The sequence below is a fragment of the Anarhichas minor genome, unplaced genomic scaffold (genome assembly GCF_050575085.1).
Source record: "Anarhichas minor isolate MPS153535 unplaced genomic scaffold, ASM5057508v1 ptg000045l, whole genome shotgun sequence".
In the NCBI taxonomy this organism is placed as follows: Eukaryota; Metazoa; Chordata; class Actinopteri; order Perciformes; family Anarhichadidae; genus Anarhichas; species Anarhichas minor.
The window spans coordinates 6,679,026-6,704,697 of NW_027466491.1; the positions used below are offsets into that span (position 1 = coordinate 6,679,026).

Consider the following 25,672-nt stretch of genomic DNA (forward strand, 5'->3'; position numbering starts at 1 on the left):
TTTTAGATTGGAACCCTTTTATTTTCATCAGTATTTCAGCAGCTTTGACAGACAAAATACAACTCATTACTTTTTGTGTTTTTTTCTTTCCTCCACAGGGTTTCAGGGGGAGGAGCCTCCCAGAGAGGAGAGGAAGAGGAGGGCTGTGATGAATAATGAAAAACACACGAGATGAAACAGAACATTTTTCCTCTCCCCCCTCCCCAAAACAAAACTCTTCACTTACAATTGTGTTAAAATCCTACTTCTTACATTTCAAGTCTTGACACCGCATTTGTGCAGAGAACGAGTCGTCTTTCACAGTAAACAGAAGAACCTTTCCTAAAAAGAAAGATATTGAAATGAACTGGGCCGAGCTCAAGTTATGACGGTTGCATATTTAGACTGTACTGAATCTTTACTGTTAATTGTTAAGTTTGGAGAACATGTCCTGTAATAGTCTTCTGCGCTGTCATTAGTAAGTCCATGTTAGTCATTTTTAACATTTACTCTGAGGTTTCCCCCGAAGTCATGAAGCAGGGAACAGCAGCAGATATGGTCAACACTTCTCCATGAAGGAATTACACATGGCAGATTAGAAATTACTATAAGGACACACATACATATATATATATATATATATATATATATGTAGTCAGGCAGCTTCAATGTGCCTTAATCCCCCTTCTCGTTTTTTAAACTTTTTTCAGAAGGGAGCACACAAGTTCTACATTTCTCTTCAACTCAACCGTTGTTCTCTCACAGTTGTGGTTGTTGTATTTACAGTGCCTCCGTTTTAAAAGTGCTGCACAAGTTAAGTAGCTATTTACACATAGAAAAATAAGGGGGCCGGGGGGGGGGGGGGGTACAGACATTGTTGTGGGGCATTTTGCTGGCAAAGCTGTGGAACTGAGAGATATAAATTCATCCTCGACTGGTAATGAAATGCTTGTTCAGGCTGACACACACACACACACACACACACACACACACACACACACGTTCAACTGAAACACTGCATAACCATTCGAAGTTCGGAAGAAAATAGTCATGTGTTGACATTCTTATACAATATACACTGTACACACTGAGGACGAGTGAGAGCATGATTAGTCTCGTCCCCTCTGAATATGAAAGCACTAAATTACAAGTTTCATTCCTGTGCGGTGCAAAATAAGTCTTTTTTTTTTTTTTTTTTAAGACATTCCTCTGAAGATACGACATTCAGTTTCCCTTCATACGTACAGGTTTGAATGAAGCTCATCTAAGGTTAGCTGTGATTCCTTTGTGTTTTAACTTGCACAACAGGAACAGTGTGGGAAGGGTTTTCTGTAGGCACGACCACGGATATAGATCCTCATCCTCCTTCTTTTTCTCTCTCACACACACACACACGCACACGCACACAGTCACGTTAAATGTCCCTTTTCAACTCTCTCCGAGCCTCCACGGTCCAAAGTGGGGAACATAAAACAGACGACAAGCACGTAAAAACGAGTATTTTTGAGTCTTAACTCAGACTCTGCATTGCATGGCTCGCTCAACAAATAAGCGTGTGAAGGGAGCCGTCTTAGCCTTTTTCTTTGCTCGTTTACTTTTTTTTTTTTGCTGCCCATCAGTGTCAGAATTCGTGACAGTGGGGGCTGAATGACCGACTAGCTGGTGTTGACTTTGAGGGTCTTCATGCGGTGCAGCAACGAGTCCTTCTCCATCTGAGCCTCGGCCAGCGCCATCTTGGTTCGGGACAGCTCCACTTTCAAACATTCGTTTTCCTCCACCAGCATCTGGAAACAAACAGGGAGGCGGTCACTCGGTGTTTGATGGAAATGCTTTTAACATAATGTTCACTGTTCTGGATATTTCAAGGAGCTTTCAGCCTCATCTTGAAGCCTTCATCATCAGATGTAGACTTCCTAACTCCTCCCACAGTTAGGGGCCACAGGATGACTCATGTTGAAAGCAAATGAGCAAAAAAAACCTGATTTGTTGCTTCGATCAGACGAGCGTTATTTATCTGTTCACTTTGAATATTCCGTTTGAAAATATAATACTTGTATGCTGCATGAATTAGTGAATATCACTCCCACTGCAAACAGAAAGAAAGCCAAGCATTGAACTGGAATAATTAGGCAAAACCAACATTTGGCACTTCATCTCTTTTATATCGGCCTCCACTAAAATGTGTGGCTGAATGCCATTCGCTGAAATCTTCACCTTTAAAATATTATAAATAAAATGTTATAAGCGGCATTTTGTGCCTGTATACTTCTACGTCTCATATCCCGCCACAGTGTGCGTCTCACCGTTTCTCTGGCGGACGGAGGAGGGCTGGTGGGCGGGGCTTGGGTCTGCGTAGCCTTTGGTATGCCGAAGACGCCGCCCGCAACCTCCGGGACCGGAGTCAGAGCGCCGTCGGTCGACGCACCCTCTTCCCTGGATTTGGTCTCTGCCGCCGTGTCCACTGTGAGGACGAGGAGAGACGACAGAAGGGAGTTTAGGAGGTGTGGATGTATGGCGAGCGGACGGGTTATGCAACGGCGGTGAATCAGCAACCGAAGTGGAGGTGGAAATGATCTGGCAGATGAAAATGTGTGTTTCTCACCTCCTATCGAGAAGGAGCCGTCGTCTCTCCTGTGTATGACGAGGCTGTCCACATGCAGGGTGATGGGCGAAGGCTCCGAGTCGGTGGTGTTGTCGCGGGGGCCGTCGTCCTGCAGCAGAGACGGCACATGTTGAGTGTGCTAGGAGGAGTTTTGACGTGTGTGTGTGTGTGGGGGGGGGGGGGGGAGGGTGGTGAGAGAGAAATTATCCACATCCAAGTTTCCACATCAGTTCCACAGCACATCTACTCACCCGTGAAGGGACCCAAGAGAGGCGGCAAAAAGGCCTTTCTATGTCATTAAACATTCAGTTCAAATCCAAATTCCAATTAGGCCACGGTTCAAAATATTTAACTTGGTTATAGAAGCTGCTGCACTGTGTGGCAGTGAGTTATGGGGTCTATTACTGCAACACAGCACAAATATCCTGCTGAAATCATGCAGGTATACTGTAGTCGTGCAACAATAACCTCGGGGGGGAAAACATCAGCTTCTGAACTCCGAATCCAAGGAGCCGGACTAACACCACGCTGCTCAACGCCGGGGATTCTCACCTTTAGGTTGACGTGCGTGTCCCTGACGCTGATCTCCATGGGCAGCACCAGCGGCGCGGAGTCGTCCTCCAGGAAGTGAGCCAGGTTACGCAGCGTGGACATCAAGAAGCTGGCTCGGTAGCCGCGGAGACGCAGCTGCAGGAAGCCGTTGCGCTCGGCCAGCGGCGAGTGAGCGGCGGCGCACGGGCCGCTCTCGAGGCGAGCCCGCACCTCTGGGCTGTGGAGGCCGCCGGCCGATGCGGAGCCGACGTCGCCACCGGCTGTGAGGGAAGAGACGGAGGCTGCAGTTAGAAGGAAGTAGAATATCAGAAAGAGGAGTGGGAGAGAAAGTTGGGGACACAGAAAAAGCAAAGTGAGCTGAAAAAAGAGAAACAGAAAGGAATAAAAAAAAAAAAAAAAAAAAAGGTGGGCTGAAGGAGAGTTAAGATTTTGTACAATCCCACGGGCTCCTCGCTGCAGTGATGTTTAATTATTTCCGAGGACAAGGGATTAGAGGATTCGCTGGAAACTCCCTCCTAAGTACAGAGGATTCAAAGAGAATCGTGTTTTTTCTGCCTTTTCATGAATAAGACACTCTACAGATGCTGAAAACTGTGGAAGGCTTGACGGCGAACTACTATATAAAGAACGACTCTCAGGACCACAAAGTGCGATGATACAATTCCTGCTTAATGAGAAGAAAAAAAGAGGAGAAAGTGAGGACAGAGAGAAAGAAGAGAAACAGAAATTGATAAAAGTCGAGGTTGAGAGGCGGTAAATCTGAGGGGGAGGGGGGGTAATTAAAACCCTCATTTCACACAAACTTTACACACAAATTGAGCCGGCAAGCGCACAATTACAGGCACAAGTTTTTAAACAGGCGAAACACTCAGCAAGGCATGAAAATGGCCACTTAGAGAGAGAAATCTTCTCATTATGACTGTGAGAAGTGCGTCACATCCCTTTAATGTGCACTCTGAAGGAAGAGGATTAATACCACAGAGCAATTTCACAACCACACACACACACACACACAATGCTGACAGCTTTTCTAAGACAAAATGACATATTCTCTCTCCATCCTGGGTAAGAAAGAGAGAGACAGAGAGAGAGTGAGGGAAAATGGAGGGAGGGAGCCAGCAGCCAGGGACTGAGTGACTGTGATAAGACAGGAGGAAGAGAAAAGATGGCCTAGAGAGGGAGGGAGATGAAGGGAAGAAAAGGTGAAGAGGGAGGGGGGGGGGGGGGGTTAAATGACAGAGGATTAGTAGGAAGATGGAGTAGGAGCTGGAGGGAAGAGTGAGGAGGATAGGTGGAGGAAAAAGAGAAAGAAAAAGAGGGAGGAGGAGGAGGGATTGCGCTTGTGAGATAGGAGGAGGAAGAGGAGGAGGAGAGGCAGCGAGGAGGAAAGCCGGCGTTTCTCTCATTGCCTGAATCACTGGACTGAAACTGCAAAGTCTGCTGCAGTGGAGAGAGGAGGAGGGAGGGGGGGAGGAAGGAGAGAGGACGAATTAGACAGAGCAGTGAATGGGAAGATCAGGGGTTAACGCCAGTCTGCACAAATGGTTGCACTTCATTTGAATGTGACACACACACACACACACACACACACACACACACACACACACACACACACACACACACACACACACACACACACACACACACACACACACACACACACACACACACACACACACACACACACACACACACACACACACACACACACACACACTTAAGGCCTAATGTGGCAAATAATGGGTCCACTCACTCGATTGCTCACAAATTTAACCTCTATTAAGTACCACACACACACACTGGATCTCAAGATCTCAATGTCACATAAATACCCGCTGCTTCTGGAAAATGAGCAGTCTCACTCACACACACACTCTCTCTCTCTCTCTCTCTCTCTCTCTCTCACAGGTGGAAACAGACACGCGGAGGCAAGCATGCATGTTAAGTTACAGATGGTGAATTAACACACAGCGGTTACCTTGGCTGCTTTGAGCAGGTATTGGTACTGAACACACCATACCTGTGGGGAGTTATGGCAAGGTAAATAAAAGGAGGGGGTGCCTGTGTGTGTGTGTGTGCACTTGACATAATGGTTAACACATTAAGGGATTCAGACTAAAGTGATTTTTTTCATTTTAGATTAATCAGATGATTATTTCCTCAATTAATCCGATAAACATCGAAAAAACAGTGAAATATGTCAAAAAATATTAAATTTACTATAATGTAAGACCAAGCACAGCTATTCATTCTCACATTTGAGGTTTTGGCACCATCAAGTGTTTTTCATTTTTAGCATGAAAACGGACTGAAATCAATCGATTGTCAAAATATTTGAGGGTGAAGCAGGAGCAAGTTAATGTTGCTGCTGGTCTCCCCGTCTGTCTGTCTTGTGTTACAGTATGAACACGCAGAAAACAGGGCTGGGGTCAGTTGTGGAGCATCCTGGTGGTTTAAACCCAACAGAACAGCTTACAGTTTGCTCCAGGACCTTCATCACATCCTCTCACTCTTATAAATAAGAAAAAATACCAGAAAAAGATCATCGAAAAATAATCTACAAAAGAACTAAATGTTGTTTATGTGACCGGCTTTAGTCTAAATCCACACACACACACACATTCCCCTGTTGTTCCTTCTTGTTCGGTAGCTGCCCCACTTGTGGGCTTGAATCTCGACAAACGTCCCTCGACTTTCATCTTCCGCTTTAGTTTGGACCAAAGAAATAGGCTGCAGCCTACTTCTGCTGAATCTATTTTAGCGGAGTTGTTTTATGTAATCAGCAGCTCACAATGATAAAACAGAGGCAGCTTGTTCTTACTACAGTATTTTGACACTTGAGGATTTCATAACTTTGATAATATCCACATGGCAGTTTGGTGTAACTGGGGATGTTATCAAATAAATAAAAGTGCTGTGTAGCATGTTCAGACACCACTACAGTCAAATCTACAAGATGTGTCACCCCCATCACAGAGATAGTGTTACTACTTGACTCTTTCTGAGATTGCCGTTGTTTGGGTTGAGAACGTAGACAGACTTTTGGACAGATGTGTGCCGCGGTGTTCATGACACGGCCACACGTGAGTCAGTGTATCACGGACTTCTTCTTACCCAGGCTGCGGTTGCTGAGGTACTGTCTCAGGCTGACGTTGCCCAGCTGGCTGGGTGTGACCCGGCCCACCTCCAGAGCCACGGCCGTGCTCTCGCCAAACGCCTCCATGGCCACACACACCGACTGCACCTTCAACACCAGCACCGACACCTGGGGGAGGGGAACGAAGAAGAAGAAGAAGAACAATCAGCGCCGCCATATTCTGTGAGCGCAAACTGGGATTCTTTATTATACTTTCACATTTACTGTATGTGAATTTCTGACTCTAGTATTGTACATAGAATACTTTTACACCAGACGTATTGTTTAGATTATGAACCCATAGTTACAGTAGTTATTAATCCTCACAGTGAGAAGCAGAACATTATATGAGATGAGATATGGATCCACAGCATCAATATCGAGTTATGAATATATTTTCCAGGTGTTTTGGTCTCTTACTGTGTCTTTGGCGGGATCGTCGATGCTCTGGGAGGTAGCGCTGACGGTGTCGGGGGACACGCCTCCCTCCTGCTCCTGGCCAATCACAGCCTCGGTGGCGCTCTCGGTGGCGCTCTGTTCGCTGACGGCATCCTTGAAGCCCGACATGGACACGTCATCTGCACCGCACGTAGAAATAAACACATAAATATTATATACATACTTACACGGACAAGACACACATTTGACTTTGATGCATTGTCAGGCTTTATCAATGCATCATGAGACTAAACACCAAAGTACGGTTTACATTTTGTACTACCTTGTCATTCACAAGTACCTTCATCATTTCAAGTGTTAATTGTAAAAATAAATGTTATCTTTTTCATGACTAAAGAAGCTTCCCCTGTTACACTGTACATTACCGACGTATCAGCACAATGCTGCCACCTTCTGGTCAATACAGTTGCCTACCAGTAGATGTGCAGTAATCATATTTTTAGAAGATTATTTCAAAGATTAAAGATAAAAAAAGGCTATTAATGCATTAATGTTTGCCCCACCTCTCTCCAGCAGACTGTACGTGTCTCCGTCCTCCATCACGGAGCTGTCTATGGAGATATTGTCCAGCGACTGCAGGGACGGGCTCGTCTTCATGTTCTTGTAGGACACAGAGAAGCTGGACTGGGAGCGGTCCCGCATCAAACGACCACTACAACACACACACACAAGACATGGAGCGTGTGAATCAGATCTTTGTGTACGGTTTGAAATCTGCTTGGGTTAGGGTTAATGCATGCCAGTGATTTATGATCAACAGTGACGTTGATTGTTTGATTTAAAGAGTCCAGAAAAGAAACGGTGCTTTTATTTTGTCATATCTGATCGGGATTTCTTCTTCTTCTGCTGACACCGAGCAGAGGCTGCTGCGCTCTCGGAGAGCTGACAGGGCTTACTCGACGAGTCATGAATTAAATATCGCTTCAGTCCTTAGTGTGGTGTTGTTTAAGGTCATGTTAGAAGAACCAAGTGTGCAATCCCTCCAAGAGCAAGAAACGATCCGTGGAGAAACTCAACGGATCAAATCAAAGCGGCTCCCAAAAGACTGAGAACACAAGGCAGACATTTCTTTTTTTAAAAAGAGTAATTACAAATATTCATCCACCACGAGTCAACAGGAAGACACCAAACACAAGACTCATTTAACACAGACGAGGACCAGCGCGTCATGCACGCATGCAGACATGCACGCCCACCGGGGGATTCACGTCACGCACGTTTTTCACGGATTTGTTCTCATCCAGGGTTCACAAGACGAAGCCGCACTCTGTCTCACACACACACACACACACACACTAACACGGCTAGTCACAGATCCAGTGCCTTACATGTTGGACATGGAATAAAGGGAGGTGGATCTGCTGGAGTTTGAGGAGCTGAGGAGATCAGAAACCACAGACAAACTTCCTTTCCTTGGTAGAGAGAAAACACACACACACACACACACACACACACACATCTCGCAAGGGTCAAGAGGCAGAAAAGGAAGTGAATGAGTTGAGGAATGACGAGAAGATGACGTGCTGGATATGAAGACAGTAAATGAGACATTACACACAGGAAGAGATGGCAGCTCGAGGCCAGCCGACAGTCATAACGTCAGAGAGGAGTCACGTTCACACTGACAAACACTCATACGGGAGTTCAACGCACAGCTCTTGTTTTCAGGAAGAGACAGATTCAATTAGAGAGAGAAACTCATTCCTTACACTCATCATCCACAGGGAAGAACAGAGGGGAATATTTATGATTCAGTTATGAAATCTATAAACTGTAGCGAATGATCACGTGTGATCTTTTAAGGGCTGCAACGTATCGATCCATCTGTTGATTAAATAAAATGACTATTTGTTTAGTTTATAAAATGTCAAAGGCAGCCATTTTCATTAGTTTCATTCATTTAATTAAGGCAAAACACGAAATATTTGCTGTTTTCAGCTTCCTAAATAAGAGGATTAGCCGCTTTTATCTGTTTTTATGTCACTTTAGAGTGAATATCTTTGAGTTTGGGATTGGATAACACAAGATTTAAAGTACAGCACTGACTTCACTCAGAACAGAGTCATTTAACTGAGTACAGTCCTGTTGTTTCTCAGTGATAGAAAACCTGTTTGTGTGATAAACTCAATACCTGGATGCTGACTGAGGCATCTTGGCGGCTGCAGATTTGTCTTTGTCACTACAGTCAGACAGCGGGTCAACGCCTCCTACGTCTTCACCTCCATCCACTACCATCTCGCCCCCTTCATCTGAACTCCGCCTCCCAGAGTTCTTAGCGAAAGTCCTCTCGTCCACTGACGCTTTGTGATTGGAGTCAGGACGTGTAGTTGAAGTGTAGTTGGGGACAAGAGGGGCAGGACCGTGCGTGGCTCCGCCCTCTGATCCCTCACCACATAACAGCTGGTCTACAGTGCACGCCCCTTTGGCGGCTCCTCCCTCAGACCCGGATCCCTCTCCTGCATCCAGAGTTCCACGGCTCTCTGAGGGGGACAGCTCGGACCCCAGGGGCGATCCGGAACCCTCGGGGCGGGGGACGGGTTTCAGGAGCATCGACACCTCCGCGCTTTTCAGCAGGAGGCCCAGGCAGACGGTGAAGGGCTGGTGGTCTGCAGGATGCTGAGAGGGATCCTTGCGGTCTTTCTTGGAGCCCATCTTCTCCAGATCCTGCTGTAGTGTCTGCTGCAGGGCTTTGATGCTGCGTTGGAGCTGCATCAGAAACACATACTGCCGGTGGCTCACCTGCACGCACACACACACACACACACACACACACACACACACACACACACACACACACACACACACACACACACACACACACACACACACACACACACACACACACACACACACACACACACACACACACACACACACACACACACACACACACACACCAAAGCGGTTATCAAAAGGTATGTTAATGAATTACAGGTGCAATGGGTTATTTTTGATGAATTAAGATTCCAAATGAATGATTCACCATCACGTTTTGCACATATTGTGCAGTTTTCACAGCCAAAAGAATGAAAAGCATACCTGAGCACTTAAATGCTTCTGCACGTGCACCAACACATGCACATTTGCATCTTTACTGGATGATGACAAAGAGGAGGAGGAGGAGGGCAGACTGTCGCATGAGAGGGGTTTATGGAGTCCGTTACTGGGAGGCGGTGTTGCATCGTGTGCATCGGTGCTGTAATAGTCTTTCAACAAACGTTTCCTCTGCAGCCGTGCGACAGCCTCTCCGGATGTGCTGCTGGACAAACCACACCTGAGCTTCTCCTGGTGCTGGACGATCTTCGCAGGCTGACCCGCCCACACGGTCAGAGGGAAGGAGTCCACAAAGGGCTGCGGCCGCCCTTTGCCTCCGCGGGTGCCTTCGTAGTCCACCCAGAACTGGGCAAAGTGCAGCGCCCAAAAGTCAGCGGCGGCCGGCATCTTGAGGGCGTCCGTGCCCAACGTGGGCACCACCAGGCCCCGGTAGATGTCGTGGAGCTTGGTGTCTTGCTCGTGAGCGTGGCGCTGGAAGACGGGGTGGAGGACGGGTACCGAGGAGGAGGAGCGAGGGAACGAGGAGAAACAGGGAGAGAAGAAGGGCTGCTCCTCGAAGGCCTGCAGCAGGGCCTCGAGGTGGGAGCGGGTGCAGTTAGCCGGGTGCCGGGTGTTCGTGGCCACCATTTCTGAGGTCTGCACCGAGATGGAGCGAGGCAGATCGGCGGGACAGGAGGCGTCCCGATCGATGGGAATCACCAGCTAATGGAGCGTAGAAAACAAATCAGTTTAAATCAGTACCAGAGAACTCATTCCACCCTTTAAACCTGAACAAAAAGCTCACGTGTCCACCTCTCTGCATTCCACCTCACCTTGAGCATGAGGCCGTCAACCTTGACGTCGACGTGCTCTTCGGGTTTCTGCGAGTCGCTGAGCTTGTAGATCTCCATGAACTGCTCCAGGCTCTGCCTGAGGTCCAGGGCGAACAGGTTGATCCACACCAGGCTGCGAGGATCCAGAACCAGCTGCAGGGCGTTCAGCTGGACATACAGGTTAGGACACTGGACTAGAGGGGCGGGAGGAAGTGGGGAAGTGGGAAGAGATGTGGCGTTACGCATTCTTTAGTCACATAGAGGAGGGAGGAATGAGACATTAGAGAAATCACAAAGAGAGAAAACACGAGAAAGAACAATCTCCGCTTTATTGCCAAAAAGAAGAAGAAAAAGCATCAAAGTGTTTAATGTACGTATCATTCCTCATTCAGAACACTGGACGTAATTCAGAAAATCAATGTTTTCTCAGCCACACAGCAGTCAGTGACTTCCCCACAGCTGAATAAATGGGCTGAATAGATCCAAACGGGAGGAGGGAAAGAAAGCCAGAACAGTGTGCCTGGTGTGTAAAACCGACCTACTTATAAAGATGAATGTTTCTAAAATAAGACGCTAAACACAGAAGTCTTACTTGGGTAGTCTTTTCCATCGGGGAAGTAGTACTCCGTGAACTCGACATGAATGGCTGGCATCTCTGGGGGAAGGTACAAGGTCTTCTTATTGCAGGAGATCATGGTTTTGGGGCTGGAGCGCCGCTGGTCCGCTGTCGACACCTGCAAATACACAAAAAAAAGACACAGAAACCGTCACGAAAAGTCAGCAGTGAAGATTATGTAGTAGTCTGTGATTCCAAACATGAAGGTGTGTGAGCCAGAGTGCGTCTGCGGTGACCTGATAGATGCTGAAGTCAGCTATCCTGAGAACAACAGAGCTGGACATGAGCTGGGTCTTGGGGCTTTGAGGGAGAGGAGGACTGAAGGAGGCGCTGGAGGAGGTGTTTATCTTACCTGGAGAGAGAGAGAACGAGAGATTGAAGGATAGAGAAAGGAGGGACAAAAATGAAATGACAAGGGGAGGGAGGGAGACAAACAGAGAAACCACTCAGTTCATCAACAAGAAACCCTTGTGCCTTTCAAAAAAGGTGTGCATCACCCACCGCACCCAGCTGTGCGCACACACACCCGGGGTACCTGGCTCAAGGCACCAGCAGCACTGGGCCGGAGGCTGTGGGTTTGCGCTCCACTCTAGGAGTCCTCCCTCTGCCTCCCTAAGCCCTACTCCTCTTGCTCTCTCCTGACTTCCTAGAGGCCCACACACATCGTCCCTAAGGGACACTGGAGGACAGAAAATCCACAGGGATGATGTGCCGTGTGCCAGGAGAAGCAACAAAAGTGCGACACCCTGAGGCGCGCGGGTTTACCGTGCTGTGGGGAAGTGTGCGCGGGGGCCGGCCCTTGGTGGTCTCGAACTGCGCTCGTTAACATCTCCACGTTGGAGTGGAACTCATCGAGCAGGTTCCGCACCCAGCCCTCTCTGGTCTTGGTGGCCTCGCTGTAATGCATCCAGTGGTCACAACTGTCACCTGGAGAGGTCGGAGAGGAGGCAAATCGGTACAGGTAGTGGTACACCCGTCGTTTGTCGAAGTCAAAAACAGACACGGTCTCGTATCGTTGCAGGATTCATACCTGCTCTGTGGAAAGGGTAGTAGTCCAGAGTGATGGAGCTGAAGGAGAGCTGCATGGCTCCACCTGTTATCCTCTTATTGCTCACTGCACAGACGAAAGACAGAGAAATAGTCAAGTCTAAGCTTTTTAGTGACATGCTGTTGAATTAAAAAAGAAAAAGGGAATTGAGGCCACAGCTTGAGCAGGTGTGTGTATTCATGAAGAGTCAAAGAAAAAAAAAGCTTTCTGTGTCATGTCATGTACAGCACATGTAGATCGGTGCATATGCGACCTTTGTCCTTGACGTGGATGTCGTCGCAGATGTGCAGGTCGAGGTGTGTGATCTGGAGGTGGTGGGATGTCTCGCACACGTCGTAGGTGCTGAACAGGTTGGCCATGGTGGCGGTCTGCTCGGCCGCCGAGGACGCCTGCTGCGTGCGCACCTGCTGGGCCGAGGGCGGCGGCGATGACACCTGGTGAACACAGACGCGGAAAAAAACAACCCGCAGATACAAGGATCAGTGTCGGAGGTTTGTAGTGTGTTTTCATGTCAATGTTAGGCATAGAGAGACTGAACAGACTGTTTGGTTCAATCAACTGCTGAATCATGCAATACTCAATTCCTCCAGTAGATGGCGTATCAGACCAAAACATAAAAATTGACCAATGCAAGCTCTGTGCGACCTGGATAAGTGTGAATTTGCGTGGGCGATCAATGTATTTAGTGAGTGTATGTGTTTCAGAAGCAAAAACTAGGAGAGACAAAGATGGTGGAGGCAGACAGACGCCATATGGCGACACAGAGGGGCCGACATGATCTCCACGGACACAAGGACAAACTATCAGACCATGACACGGCGTATCCACAGAGGGTGACATTTGGGCATTGACATGCGCACCTGTTCTTCTGTGGCCATGCTCTTCCTCTGCTGCGCAGACTTCTCCATGGCCTCGCTGAGCGACTTGGCATACTGCACCATGGCTTTGAGCTGGGAGTCGGTCAGCACCCAGAGCAGGTCGTCCAGGATCAGGATCAGCTTGGAGGCCACCACGTTACAGTCCTTAATCTGTGTCGGACAGAGCCATTGGCACAGACATGCATTATGCAGGTGGAGGTAGCCTGAGAGCTCCCATAAATGGAACGTGACACTCGTAGGGAAATTCTCTTATCGTGTGAGGTATTCGTTTATAACACTCGAAGCGCACATTACATGTTCTTTATCAGGTACAGCCAGCAGAATATACGTTTTTACAATATGGACTAAAACCCCACAGACAGCATATTTAGGAGATAGGACTATGTGTGTGTGTGTGTGTGTGTGTGTGTGTGTGTGTGTGTGTGTTTGATGCTGACCCGTCTCTTCAGAGTGACTCGGATCTTGGACTGGTTGGTGATGAGGCGAATGGGGGCGCTCAGGATCTCATGCTCGGCGCTCTGGATAGCGTCAGCCTCGATGCGGATCATCTGCCAGCTGATCTCCTTGAACGTCAGGATCTGAACCAAACAGTAGTGGAAGATCCATTAAAAAAAACAAAAAAACATAACATCCTAGAAGTCTTTTAAATGAAAAGAATAAATGAACACGGACCTCTCCCCTCTGAGGGTCCTGGATGCGGGTGAACCGCAGGTCACTGATGCTCCAGCTGGTGTTGACGCTGTAGACCTGCAGCTGGGAGAGCTCAAAGGAGGCGTTAAAGGCCTTGGCACTAATCCTGATGACGATGGAGTTGATGGACAGTGACATCCCCTCCACCACCTTCTCAGCAAAGCCATATTCACTGGAGAGAAAGTCAGGTAAACACACTGAATATTTAACCCTTGTGCCCCGCTTTAAAAAGGTCTGCGTTACAAGAAGCACAAAAGAAACAGCAGCAGCGCTCACCTTTGTCCTGATGCTGTGGCTATGGGAGACGGGCCATTAGGGGGACGGGGCTCATCACAGGTGCTCATCTCCATCACCACTTTATCCAGAGTCTGCAACCAAGTCACAGGCTTAGCTTCACTACCAACAAAGTCTTCATCAGGACTGTACCGAATAGTCCGGATATGAATTATAAATCACCACACGGATGCTTGTTTGCATGTCTATTCATTCTGTTTAAACCCGTTTAAATTAAGATCAGGCTCCACTTATATGGTGAGTATTGTACTGTAGCAGAACTAGCTGCTGTGGTAGTTTACATCAGCGTGTTGACTCCTGTTTTGTAAAGATGTTAGTCATCTACTCTGCACCTCACGTGTTCGTCCGCCAAACAAAACGTTAGAGCGGAAACGATTGAAGTTTGAAGATTTGAAGTTGATCAAAATAAGTTGTTGTGGCCAGCCACTGGAGGTGTGGAGGCCGCCTACATATTGTTCACTCATGCACAAGCAGCAGTCTGTCTAGCGTAGATAAAACACCTTGAAATGCAAAGAGTTATTCTCTAATTAATGAAAGTCTAGACACTCTTTTGTTACCGCCTTCGTGCAGTAGCCAGTCTTCCCTTTCTCGCTGTTGTAGAATACTTCCATGCTATTGTTGGTGGTGTGATAACATTGTGTTGTGCAGTGTAGTGACTCATAGCGGTTACAACAAAGTGCCATTGTGCTACCTTTTATAACAATGCCCTTGTATTATGTGGTCCTGATAATCATGGTACATGTCTGATAAATAGTGTCGCGATAGTTTTGTGTTCCTCTGATATGTTTGTTGAAGTGTTTTATATAACACATCAAGGCGGTGAAAAACACCCGGTGCTGGGAGCATATATAAATGAGGACCGAGGACCACACGCAACATTCCAGGTTCTGTGTGGACGAGTGTCGGAAAATGGAGCGTTTATTCCTCGTGTTGTTGTCGGCTTCCAGCAGCCTGTGCTTTGGGAATTACAGCCACCTGGGGACCGGGTCCAGCATGGCGGTCTGCCAACCCGACACCTGCGCCCTGCTCACCGCGGTGGCAGCCATGGGGGAGAAGCTGGAAGCCATGACGCAGACACAGGGCAAGCTCGAGCAAAACCTCGGCGCCATGATGCAGAAGATGGCCGGCGTCGAAGCCACCTTGCAGTCCTACAAAAGCCAGTCCCAGGAGCTCCAGAAGATAAACCAGGCCCAGGACGAGCAGCTGAAGGCCCTCGCAGACCTCACGTCGTCAACCGCATCGAAGATGGCTTTCTCCGCCGCTTTGGGAGCCTCGACCGGTCCGTTCGCACAGGACACGCCGCTTAAATACCAGAGAATCCTCTCCAACATCGGCAGCGGCTACAACCCCGCCACGGGCATCTTCACCGCCATGGTCCGGGGGATGTACTACTTCAGCTACACCATGTACAACAACAACTCCGGACAGCCCAACTCGGTGGTGTCCCTGATGATGAACAGCCAGAAGATGGTGTCCACGTGGGACACGGTGGGCGACGACAGCCAGGACAGCGCGACCAACGCAGCCGTGGTGCAGCTGGAGGCCGGAGACAGCGTGTACGTGCAGCTCTACGCAAACAGGGCGGTCTTCGACGACAGCTATTACTACAACACCTTCAGTGGCTTCCTGCTCTTCACCTTGTGATGAACTGCGTCGTGTGACGTGCGACGGACCCAAACCCATCGGTCCCATTACGTTAAGAAACAAATCTTATTTGTAAATGGCTTTAACGGAGATTTTGCTGATTTGAATGACAACAAACGTGGAAATAAAAACTTCTCATTTACCTCTTTTGATTACGTGAGCGACGGGTGTTGTGGGTGAAACTTACCAAAGTGATGGGGTGAGTCTTCAACTTTGTCCATGGTATCTGTGAATGAAAACAGAGCAGCGGCTTAGCTTCTCAGCCTCACAGTATTCTGATCCAGTCGGCAAGCGTTTGGCCTTTTAGTGCTCCCGAAAAACGCCTAAACTACGTTACCATTCAAATCAATGGGTCGCACAAATCAAATTAAATGCTACTGAATTAAATTAAGTCAAAAGCAGCGGGCCAGTTAGCTCAGAGATGAAGGAAGAAAGAGAAATCAATGAGTCTGGACTGACAGGCAGTTCGTTCCATTCAGCTCCGGCGCTCCATTAATCCTCAACATGCCGCCTCTTGATTCAAGTCCGTGTCAAATTATAGAGCAAAAGAGATTAAACACTCATGTTTACTTTGCAGTTCTAGGAGTATAATGCTAGGAGGTGCCAGTAGGGTGCGTTAGCTCAGACCTGTCACTTTAAGTCTAAAGAGCAGGAACATTTATGTACTTTTATTTCATTTCATTTGTTTGTGTCTTTTAAAATGGAGGTTAGAGTGTTGCTCCTCGGTAACAGGAAGAGACGAAGAAGAGAAGGGGATCTAACGAGTGAGGAAGTGAGATATACATCTGTTCTCTTTTTTCTTTTTACCATCAGTAAGCAACACAACGCACTTTAAGCAGGTTTCAATTCCATTGAAACCTGATGCTCCACACCCACTTACTGAAAATGATGCAGGTATTATCATTGCAACACTGACAATGACAATATTTCATTGGGTAGTGACCAACAAAATGGAGATGCAAACAAGTGTGTGAAGACAGGGTTGAGAAATGAATGAGAGAAGAACAGAGAGACAACCAGGAGGTGGAAAAGAAAACATGGACTTTGGTCTGAATAAAAGTCTAAGTCACGAAGGAAATTACATTCACTGTTTCCAGGGTGTGTCAGAGTCTCTTATACCATGATGACCGTGACCACATCTCAGGCATCAGTCTGTGTGTGTGTGTGTGTGTGTGTAGAGCAAAGACTCAATGGAAGTGTACACCATACGCTTGAATCAAGTGTCAGCATGTCTGTTTCTATACAGAGGGGAATTATGTCGTTTTCTGGGTTTCCTTTCATTTTATAATGAAATAAAATCACGTCAATCAGTTGTGTGTATTATTTTAAAGATGACTTTGTAAATAAATCAGATCTTTGTACTTTTGTTTCAACAATCCCCTTCAAAGAAATAAAGATGTAAAGCAGAAAACTTGACATTTTTGGGAAATATGCTTATTCACTTGTAAAAAGTGGTTTCAATCTTATCTAACTCTTATCTATGTGTACATAGGACGCTACAGCATGGAGGTAGTTAGCTTAGCTTAGCATAAAGACTGCCAACAGCTTCATATCTAATGTACAGATGAGAGCGGTAACAATCTTTCTCATCCAACTACCTGCCGGACACCAAATGAGCGTATTTGAATGAAAATGTAGAACTCAACACATGACTCCCTCACCCTGATGGCGGCCTTGTTGCATTCCACTCGGTTGATGGCCAGCCAGGTGGGCAGGTCCAGCAGACTCTGGAGGACCTCCTCGTCCAGCTCCAGGTTGGTGAGCTGGCCCTCGCCCTTCAGCGTGCTCAGGTTGATTTTGTCCGGCGACAAGTTCTTAGCAAACCTACGACACACGGGCGAGAAGAAAGGGCAGCTTTGAGCCTGGGAATATTTATAGAGTGAATGAATGAATATCAGGCAATATACAGTATTTTCATTTCTGAGTGAATAATATCTAAGAACACAACCCACATCATTTTAATAACACACAAAAAGTTGTTGAAGTCATACTATGAGACGATCAACCCAGCAAGTATGGATATAAATACTGCAGACAGGATGGTACAGTGGGAGGTAAAGTAAAAGGCCTCAGTCTGACACTATGTTCACAGAAAGGACAAAGTGTACTCAAACCTCACACGGCATCAGATGCCAATAAACCCCTTTAATTAAAAAGGTATGAGCTTGTATTCATTTTTACAACCTCAGTTTCACAGGAAATGCTATGTATGTATATATTTATAACATCTCTGTGTGCTGAGGTGATTCTGTGTGTTCGCTCTATTTGCTCTTTAGCTTTAGTAAATATGCTTGAACACACAAACTCCAGCGTCCGTGACCTAAGTGTTTTCTGCCCACGCTCGCGCTCAGATTACGGGTTAATAGTTAGCGGAGTGGGCAGATACTGAATGGATCATTGACCCGTGAATCTCCGCAGTCCAGTCTGACGGAATCTCCTAAAAACAGGGACGGTATCGATTTGACAGCCTTCATCCTTTGACGCGTGGACGTGCGTGTCCTCCTAGTTTGAGCTCCATGAACACGGCCATTGTGTGCAGTACAAGTCGGCTAAATCTTGTTACCAGCTAATCTCTCACACACTTACAGTATGCGTCTGTAAACGCGTCAAATCAACACAGCGATGGATCGCTGTCGTTTGAAGCAGCTTTGTGACGTTTTGACACAAGACACCATGCAACGACTGTCAAGCAAGATGTACTGCGAGTGTGAAAAGACACTTTGCCCCGTGAGCAATGCTTTATGATTCTGTTTATGATTAATTTTGACAAATTCCTCCGAACACCTTCTCCTTGCGGTGTTAAGATTATCTTCCAATTCAACGTGTAACCTGTAAATTATTCAGCAGCAGAGATAAACAGAGTATTATTCTGTGCACATGCACTCACATGGGCATACAGAACCACAGCCTGTCTCTGAGAGATGGGTGTTGTTGCTCAGCCTTGTAAACAGTGAAATATTCATTCCTGCTGCTGATCAAGTATCCACCAGCTAGCCAGCTAGCGTCCCTCTCTCTCTCTCTCTCTCTCCTTATCTGGCTGCTCAGTCTCCCCTAGGCCAGCCCCCCTTTGCTTCCTCTCTCCTTCTTCCAAAGTCATAAATAAACCAACACTGTAATAACATGTTGTTGATCCGCTGTCTAATATCAAGGCGACTCGACTCTAAATAAGCTAAATTACACAGACAGACTCGTGCATTGAGAACAGCAGCAAGAGGCCGAGGGGATTAAGTTCACACACACTGGCATCTTTCCCTCTCGTCTCCGGCTCACCGGATCAAATCCAGAACCCACAAAGAGATCAGGACTAGCTGCTGGCTGGAGAGAAGTGTGAAGATGATCATGTACTGTCTTCTTTGTTAAGTGTTTGTGTGTAAATCAACTTTAAAGATGTCTTTTTCCCCCCTGAACCAGAAATACAGTGAGACGCAGACTTCAGGCCGCCACTCTTTTCTGCTGATGTCTGTGGATCCTGTGAATGGAAACAAAGACACTTTTTCCTGCCCCGACGGTGCATTCGTGGCGCAGCCTGATGACATCAGTGCCAGCGAGAGAGAGAGCGAGAGAGAGAGAAGCCTGAGGGAAGATGGCGAGAGTGATTCAAACAGACGACCAGCTTGTTATGGCGACCAAGACTTGGGCAACACAAAGAGACAAGACGAACAGAAAGACAGACAAAGAAACTACAGCTAGAAAATAGTGTTTTTCCTGAGAAATAAAAAGGATCTGATGTGTTGCCACATTCATTGCTGCCAGTGTTTATTAGACCAAGCAGCAGGCTTTGGCTCAACGACAAGAATGGAGGACGTGACATTTAAATTGGCCTCTAAATCCTTCAGCAGCTCATTCAGTGTCAACGTGGAGGGCAATGAGTATCAGGGGACTTTACTCAGTTAGAGACCAGTTGACAAAACCAACAGAAACACCCGATGAAGCATATGAAGCCTGTGGTAAATATGGCACACTAAGACAACCCAACAAATTAAATGAAATCTGTGAGAGGCCAGCAGCACTGCAGTGTCTGCAGGCGGTCTAAAAACAACAACTTAACCCAATATTCATTTTAAATAACACCTTCTTGAGGAATGTTCTGCTGAAGTTTGACTGAAGGCGGGTAACATGACCCACTTACAACTCTATCATCTGACTGTCTTGCTTGTCAAAAGAGCCTATAACCTATAACAAGTCCAGGTGTCTTTATTGGGAAACCCTTCTGCTGTTTTATTGATATAGCTATAAAGAAACAAAGTGCTTCTTTGGTCAAAGGTGCCAACGCTGTTGGTTTGGTTTCAGATAGTCCTGAGTAGTGCCAGCAGTCTTCTCCAGCATGTTGCAAAAACCATGTTGATGACGTCTCAACGTTCCTGCACAGCACACTGTTCGGATATTAAAGCTGTTTGCAAAGTGTTTGCGCTTGACTATGTGTTGACAGACAAAAAACACATTAAGCAGCACTAACAGAACGGTTATTAAAAAAGACTGCGTCACCTCAAAGTTATCATCAAGCTGGATTATATGAATTGCTTTCCCGCCTACATACCAGCACAAGTGCAAAGACACACACATCTACAGCTGTGCACAAACTCCTACACACACACACGTCAACAACAACAACACGCAGCTGTCCTTCAAGTACGTCACAGCTACGCACTGATGAGACGCCCACATCACTCAGTCGGCACTCAGGCGTGACTCGTGCCACCAGCAGTGAGCCGTAACGCTGGAAACAATGTAGTTCATCACCACGGCGCACCATCACACCGCTGCTGCAGAACGGGAAGAGTCGGACCTAAAGAGGCCCACGACGACAAACGCAGCAGAAATAAACTCATCTCTCACACCGCAGCGGGCACTAAACCTCAGAACGGACGTGTTGTGTGCGCACGTTTCCTAACACTGGTCCTGGTGCTCAAACTGACTGAAGAGTTCTCTTTCCATTAGAAGCTATAGTGCTAATCTTTTCCTTCTTAGGGCCCCGTTCTGTGTACGTTTGTCTGTCAACAGCTTTGCTTTATGCGCATCAGGCAAATCTCCCTCCACCACTCAACATTTCCACATTCTCTGGGACTGAGGATGTAGATTACGCCGTCTACAGTTTGTGGGATGGCTGTGGTCTTGTGACATTAATAAGCAGTCTGTAGACAGGATGGTATGGATAGGCGGGAGGCATTTTTTGTGGTTCCTTCAAAACAAATAAAGAAGGAAGCAGTGTGAATAAATGTGGGACTAACCGATAACTCAATCAACTACTTCAATTGCATTATCTCCGTCACAAGACCAGTCATTGCTACAAAGTTTGAGTCTGGAATTAAGCTTCTGTGTCAAAATATCTACCAGCTAAGCCTGTGGCCTATCAACCTCCCTGTGAAAGCAAGACAAACTGTCTTTGACAGGGAACAAAGCAGAGGGAATAAAGAGCATCCATCTATATGTATGTGTGTGTGTGTGTGTGTGTGTAACAGGAGCTCTGTTAGTCCCGTCGATAATCTAAACCCGTCTGTCTGTAATGACGACAAACACACACCTTGTCATCTAATCACTCCCTGGGGCTCCCAGAGTTCGACCCGTCTTCATCGATACACCGTCACATTAGGATAACACAGAGCAAATCCAACAACTCCACACAAAAAGCCACACACACGATGCTTCTTCTAACCCGGAAAAAACCCGCCCTGCATGCCTCGGTGCACATATTCTCGGCCCGGAGGAGGAACAGACACTGCAGACTACTGAGGCAATGAGCTGCAATGATGGCGGTGCTGCCTCACTCTTAAAAAGGGCTCGCCCCGGTCCACGCAAGTACTGGGACAGACATGTGTCATCTGCAAACATTGAGCAGACCTGTTGACACCCACAACATAACCTGTAGTTGTCAAAGCACACCTAGGAGCAGTGTGTGTGTGAGTAATCTAGCCAGCGAGGCTTTAACTATTCCTGGCTGGTGCTGACGAGGCAGCGGCTGAGCGGACAAAATCTTTAACCCATCTTGGAACTTAAATCATCCAAAGCCTGCGTATCACTCTGCTGTATCTGCAGACGTACAGTAGAGTATATATATATATATATATATATATATATATATATATATATATATGGCGCGGGATTGGCCGACAGGTCCAGCTTCCGCTCGGTGCCGGACCAATCAGGACGGGACAAAGAAGATCAGAGAAGACCTAAGAGGATGACATCATCGCTACTCTTCGGGTCACTTCCTGTCAATGTCGACGCTAATGCTGCTGAGGGCATGCACAGTCACTTGTGCATTGCCTCGACACACACACACAACTTAGGGTACTAGGACAACGAAGGGCATGCCACTCACAGGCTGTGTGTTGGAGACAAAACAGGCAAAATTGACAGTGTGTAAGTGTTTGAAGGACAAAGCCTAAACACTATTAAGGTATTTAATTAAATCACAACCGAGTCACCACAAATACTTTTTCTCCCAGAGCACGATCATCTTTGTGCTTTTTTCTTTTTCATGACCACGAGCTGGTCCAGCTGCATACCGACGAGCTTTTCAAAGACATCAGTCATCTGTGAGCTGCAAAATGAACGTGACAGCTGTCATTTCTTAGGCTCCGTATGAGCGCTGTCATTTCTTTTTGAGTTTAACACATTATCATTCAACGCACTCTTCTGTTTGAAGGTGCTCTGTTATAGGTCAGCAGCAGGTGAGTGCCGGCTCTGTGTTTCAAGCTCTGCTTCTGGAACAAAACAAGGAAGTAGTCCATTGAAAGTCCCTTGAGGGACAGTGGAAAAGAATGAATAATCCATGTAAAGCGGGTCCAGCTGATGCTGCCCATAACAGCAAAACATTTAAACAAAATAGGGGGGCTTTACACAGCAAGTGGTAGCGCCATTAAACAGACCCTGAACCAATATAAGGCTCATTTATCTCTAGATACATAAATGGGGGCCTGCAGGTGCTACAACATGCTGTCAAATGTGTATAATCAAGGGGACAGACTGATGCTTTAGGACATTTCCTTCTCTAATGATCTTGTGTGGTGCGTTGAAGGTCCATGTGATATCTGATAGGGAGGCACAGTTGTGAAAAGAGCAGATAAGCAGTAGTTCAAACACGTGTAAACAACGTATCGACATATTAATGTCATATTACTGTCTAATTATCTCATTATTGCGTGATTTATTGTTGTAGTCGGTGTGTTATTAGCTAAACACTTACTCGCCATTAGCTGAGATTGTCGTTTTAACAATCTGACTGAACCACTCGACCGGTTCAACCTGCTACACAGTAGGTATTGAGGGATTAGCCCTTCACTAGCTAACTAGCCCCAGTGCTAGCCAGTTAGCTGCTGCCTCGGGTCAGTGAGGGTTACGTCACCTGAACACGCAGCTGGCAGTCTGACAGACAACAGGGATGCGAGCTAGCATGTCTGCTAACACAGCTCAGGACTGACCTGGAGAGATGCTTCAGGATCTGCTTCTTGATGAGCCCAGCCATGGTCGCACGAATCCGATTATCCGAGCCGGTCGGCCGAGGTGTTTCTGAGCTAGCTGGCTAGCCTGCCCGCTAGCTTTTTCCCACTCGAGGTATAAACACAGCTCAAATTCTCATCTCAGTCTTCATTTTAACGGTGTTCCCGCTTCATTCTCTGACAGTTGATGCGGAAAAACAGCATTTCAGAGGTCCGAGTGACAGCCGGGTTTTGTGGACAATGCATACCACGTTAGGCCATGTCGTGCAGAGACACTGATAAAGCTCCAAAAAACTGTCCCAGATGATCTCTGCAATATCATACAGCGAACACCTGGACAGCGCGAGGGACGATCAGCGTCTGTTGTCACGGCGTCAGGGCGGGGCGTCGTGATGCGTTCAGGATCCGCTGGGAAACCCCTGAACTTGAAGATGAGGATGGGGTAACTGTAAGTACTTATATTTATGGATATACTGGTATCATTTGAATACTTATATACTGTTTTAGTTTCAATTACTGCAGATGTTAACTCTGTTGTTTGCTCAGTAATTATCTTTTAGAGGAAGATGCTATGATAAATGTAAATAGATTATATTTAGTCATTGTTACAGTTTGACATTATGGTGTCCATACTGCATCGTGCCTTCAGGGTGTTCTCTGCTCTCACCTTAAAACGCTCTTTTAGTGACATCTGGTGTTCAAGTCGAGGATGTTAATATGCTTTGTATATATTATCACAAGAATAAGAATAACTAGGGAAAAAACGTGTTTTTCTTTTAAAGATGAGAGAAAATTTGCATGAGGATATACAAAAAAACAAACAGAAATAGTCTTTGATATTACAACACTACAAATGGTAATATAATAATAAGCAATAATTATGAATGGACTGAGAATACAAAAATGTTATTGTAATATCACTTTGTTTTCTTTGAAGTCCTATGAAAATAACTGTGTGTTCATTCACTTGCAAACAAAATCTAAGGGACGTAAAAAAAAAAAAAAGACTCAGTCATATGTGTAATAATTGAAATGCAGTGAAACCTTTTGGACTTTTCACTTCTTTGTCAGTGGGCACATAAAAGCTGTGACTTGGCTCTGATGAGCCTCTCTCTCTGTGCAGAGATTTAACCAAAGGAGTTAACAGCAGCCTGCAGTTGCCACGTATGAAAGGAGGAGCGAGCTGGAGGGAGGAAACAGCCCCTCCCTGCCCCGCTCTGCCTCACTTTAATAAACCGGTTGCAGGAAGTTTGCATCAGTCTTCAGTGTTTTGGGTTCATTACAGCATTTATGAACGTGTGTCACAGTAAAAACAGAGTAATAATAGACGCTTTTATGTCACTAACATTGAATGATAGACTTCAGACAGCAATGCACGGTTGGGAGGCTGCAGCGTTTTGTCCCAAGTTAGAGCATCTTTTATCCTTCACTAGATCACAGTGACATTTTACTCGCTTCAAGTTACTTCAAGTAAAGATGAATAAAGCTGCTCATTTTGATCCTGTAGGAACAAAACCCGTGGAAAAGTCACTGAAATGACCTAACCCATATTTTAGGAATAATCAGTGCTGCTGCACCAGAGATGCTTCTGCAGAAACCTCATTATTGTTTTAAAAGAATATGGAGGATCTAGTTTCTGTGCATTCATTTTTCGGGTGTTTTCTGTCATTACAGTGGACCCATACAGAGCCTGAAGTTTAACATGGGACAGCCCCCATCCGCATACCTCAACGCTAAAGAGCCCCGTGGAGAGACACGACGCGCTCACTGATACGCTATTGGGCCGGTTAGTGGGACTGTACTGGAAACATTCTCCATCCACGACTGCAAAACACCAGCAGCTCTCACCCCTCACACACACACACACACCCTACACACACTTCTCTCAGCGAGCTCCCATTTACGATGACTGCGAAAAACCGAAACAAGAACGGCTCGAGCGAGAAGAGCGCCGCCGCATCCATCCAAGAGGATGCGTCGAAGAAAAGCCCGAAGAGCACCGGTAACGGGGTGAGTGGCCCCGGACCTCAGGAGCCAGGATCAGGGAGCTGCCTCGGCCTTTTGGCGACCACTGTGTTCTACATCGCGTTATTGGGCGCTGCCGGGTTTGCTGCTTTTTATTTACAGCAGGTTGTGGAGGAAATCCGACAGACCAGCGCCAGACATGAGGAGAGCGCACGGCAAAACGCAGAGCTGAGCGGAACAATGGAGAGCGTCGTTCAACAGGTAAGTGAAAGCCACGAATCAATGTGGAGAGAAGTACGAACTGAGTGTGAATGACATCTGCAGGGGGTCCCACACTTTTCCACAAACCCCATCGAAATAAAAACTTTATATATCAGCAATGCATTGTTTTTGTCAGACATTACATAACTGTCCGTACTGGATGTACTGGTGGGGGTTGGGTCGGTTTGGTGAGCTACTGTGATGGATTTGGTGAACTCCTCCTCCTTATACCTCCTTACATTC

The 25,672-nt window shown here is 46.7% G+C and overlaps 3 protein-coding genes across 9 annotated transcripts in view; 2 read left to right on the top strand and 1 right to left on the bottom strand.

Moving 5' to 3' along the window:
* bltp3b (bridge-like lipid transfer protein family member 3B) lies at positions 1–23,548 on the bottom strand. 7 transcript variants are annotated; one of them, XM_076111403.1, is made up of 24 exons: positions 23,186–23,542; positions 17,426–17,588; positions 15,952–15,990; positions 14,103–14,194; positions 13,809–13,998; positions 13,574–13,714; positions 13,119–13,286; positions 12,512–12,692; positions 12,241–12,324; positions 11,976–12,137; positions 11,447–11,562; positions 11,187–11,328; positions 10,595–10,788; positions 9,768–10,484; positions 8,860–9,467; positions 8,057–8,140; positions 7,232–7,380; positions 6,690–6,847; positions 6,248–6,398; positions 5,112–5,153; positions 3,134–3,393; positions 2,582–2,690; positions 2,283–2,440; positions 1–1,763 (listed from the first exon to the last, which is right to left on the bottom strand). In XM_076111403.1, exons 1-24 carry the CDS (start codon positions 23,227–23,229, stop codon positions 1,635–1,637), a joined length of 4,281 nt encoding a protein of 1,426 aa, XP_075967518.1. In that variant the 5' UTR covers positions 23,230–23,542; the 3' UTR covers positions 1–1,634. The 7 variants fall into 7 exon arrangements, with proteins under 7 accessions (XP_075967518.1, XP_075967524.1, XP_075967519.1 ...); XM_076111409.1 differs by lacking the exon at positions 8,057–8,140 and adding an exon at positions 11,746–11,889 and having other exon boundaries at positions 23,186–23,541; XM_076111404.1 differs by lacking the exon at positions 5,112–5,153 and having other exon boundaries at positions 23,186–23,541.
* Positions 14,973–15,800, top strand: LOC142971121 (C1q-related factor-like). The gene has a single exon (XM_076111747.1). The coding sequence runs from the start codon at positions 14,973–14,975 to the stop codon at positions 15,762–15,764; it is 792 nt and encodes a 263-aa protein (XP_075967862.1). The 3' UTR covers positions 15,765–15,800.
* Positions 22,833–25,672, top strand: part of ckap4 (cytoskeleton associated protein 4) — a 5,931-nt gene continuing 3,091 nt past the window's right edge. The window contains exons 1-2 of the mRNA XM_076111410.1: positions 22,833–23,651; positions 24,878–25,429. Coding sequence (XP_075967525.1) covers positions 25,109–25,429 — 321 coding nt within the window. The 5' untranslated portion in view covers positions 22,833–23,651; positions 24,878–25,108. The remainder of the gene's footprint in view (positions 23,652–24,877; positions 25,430–25,672) is intronic.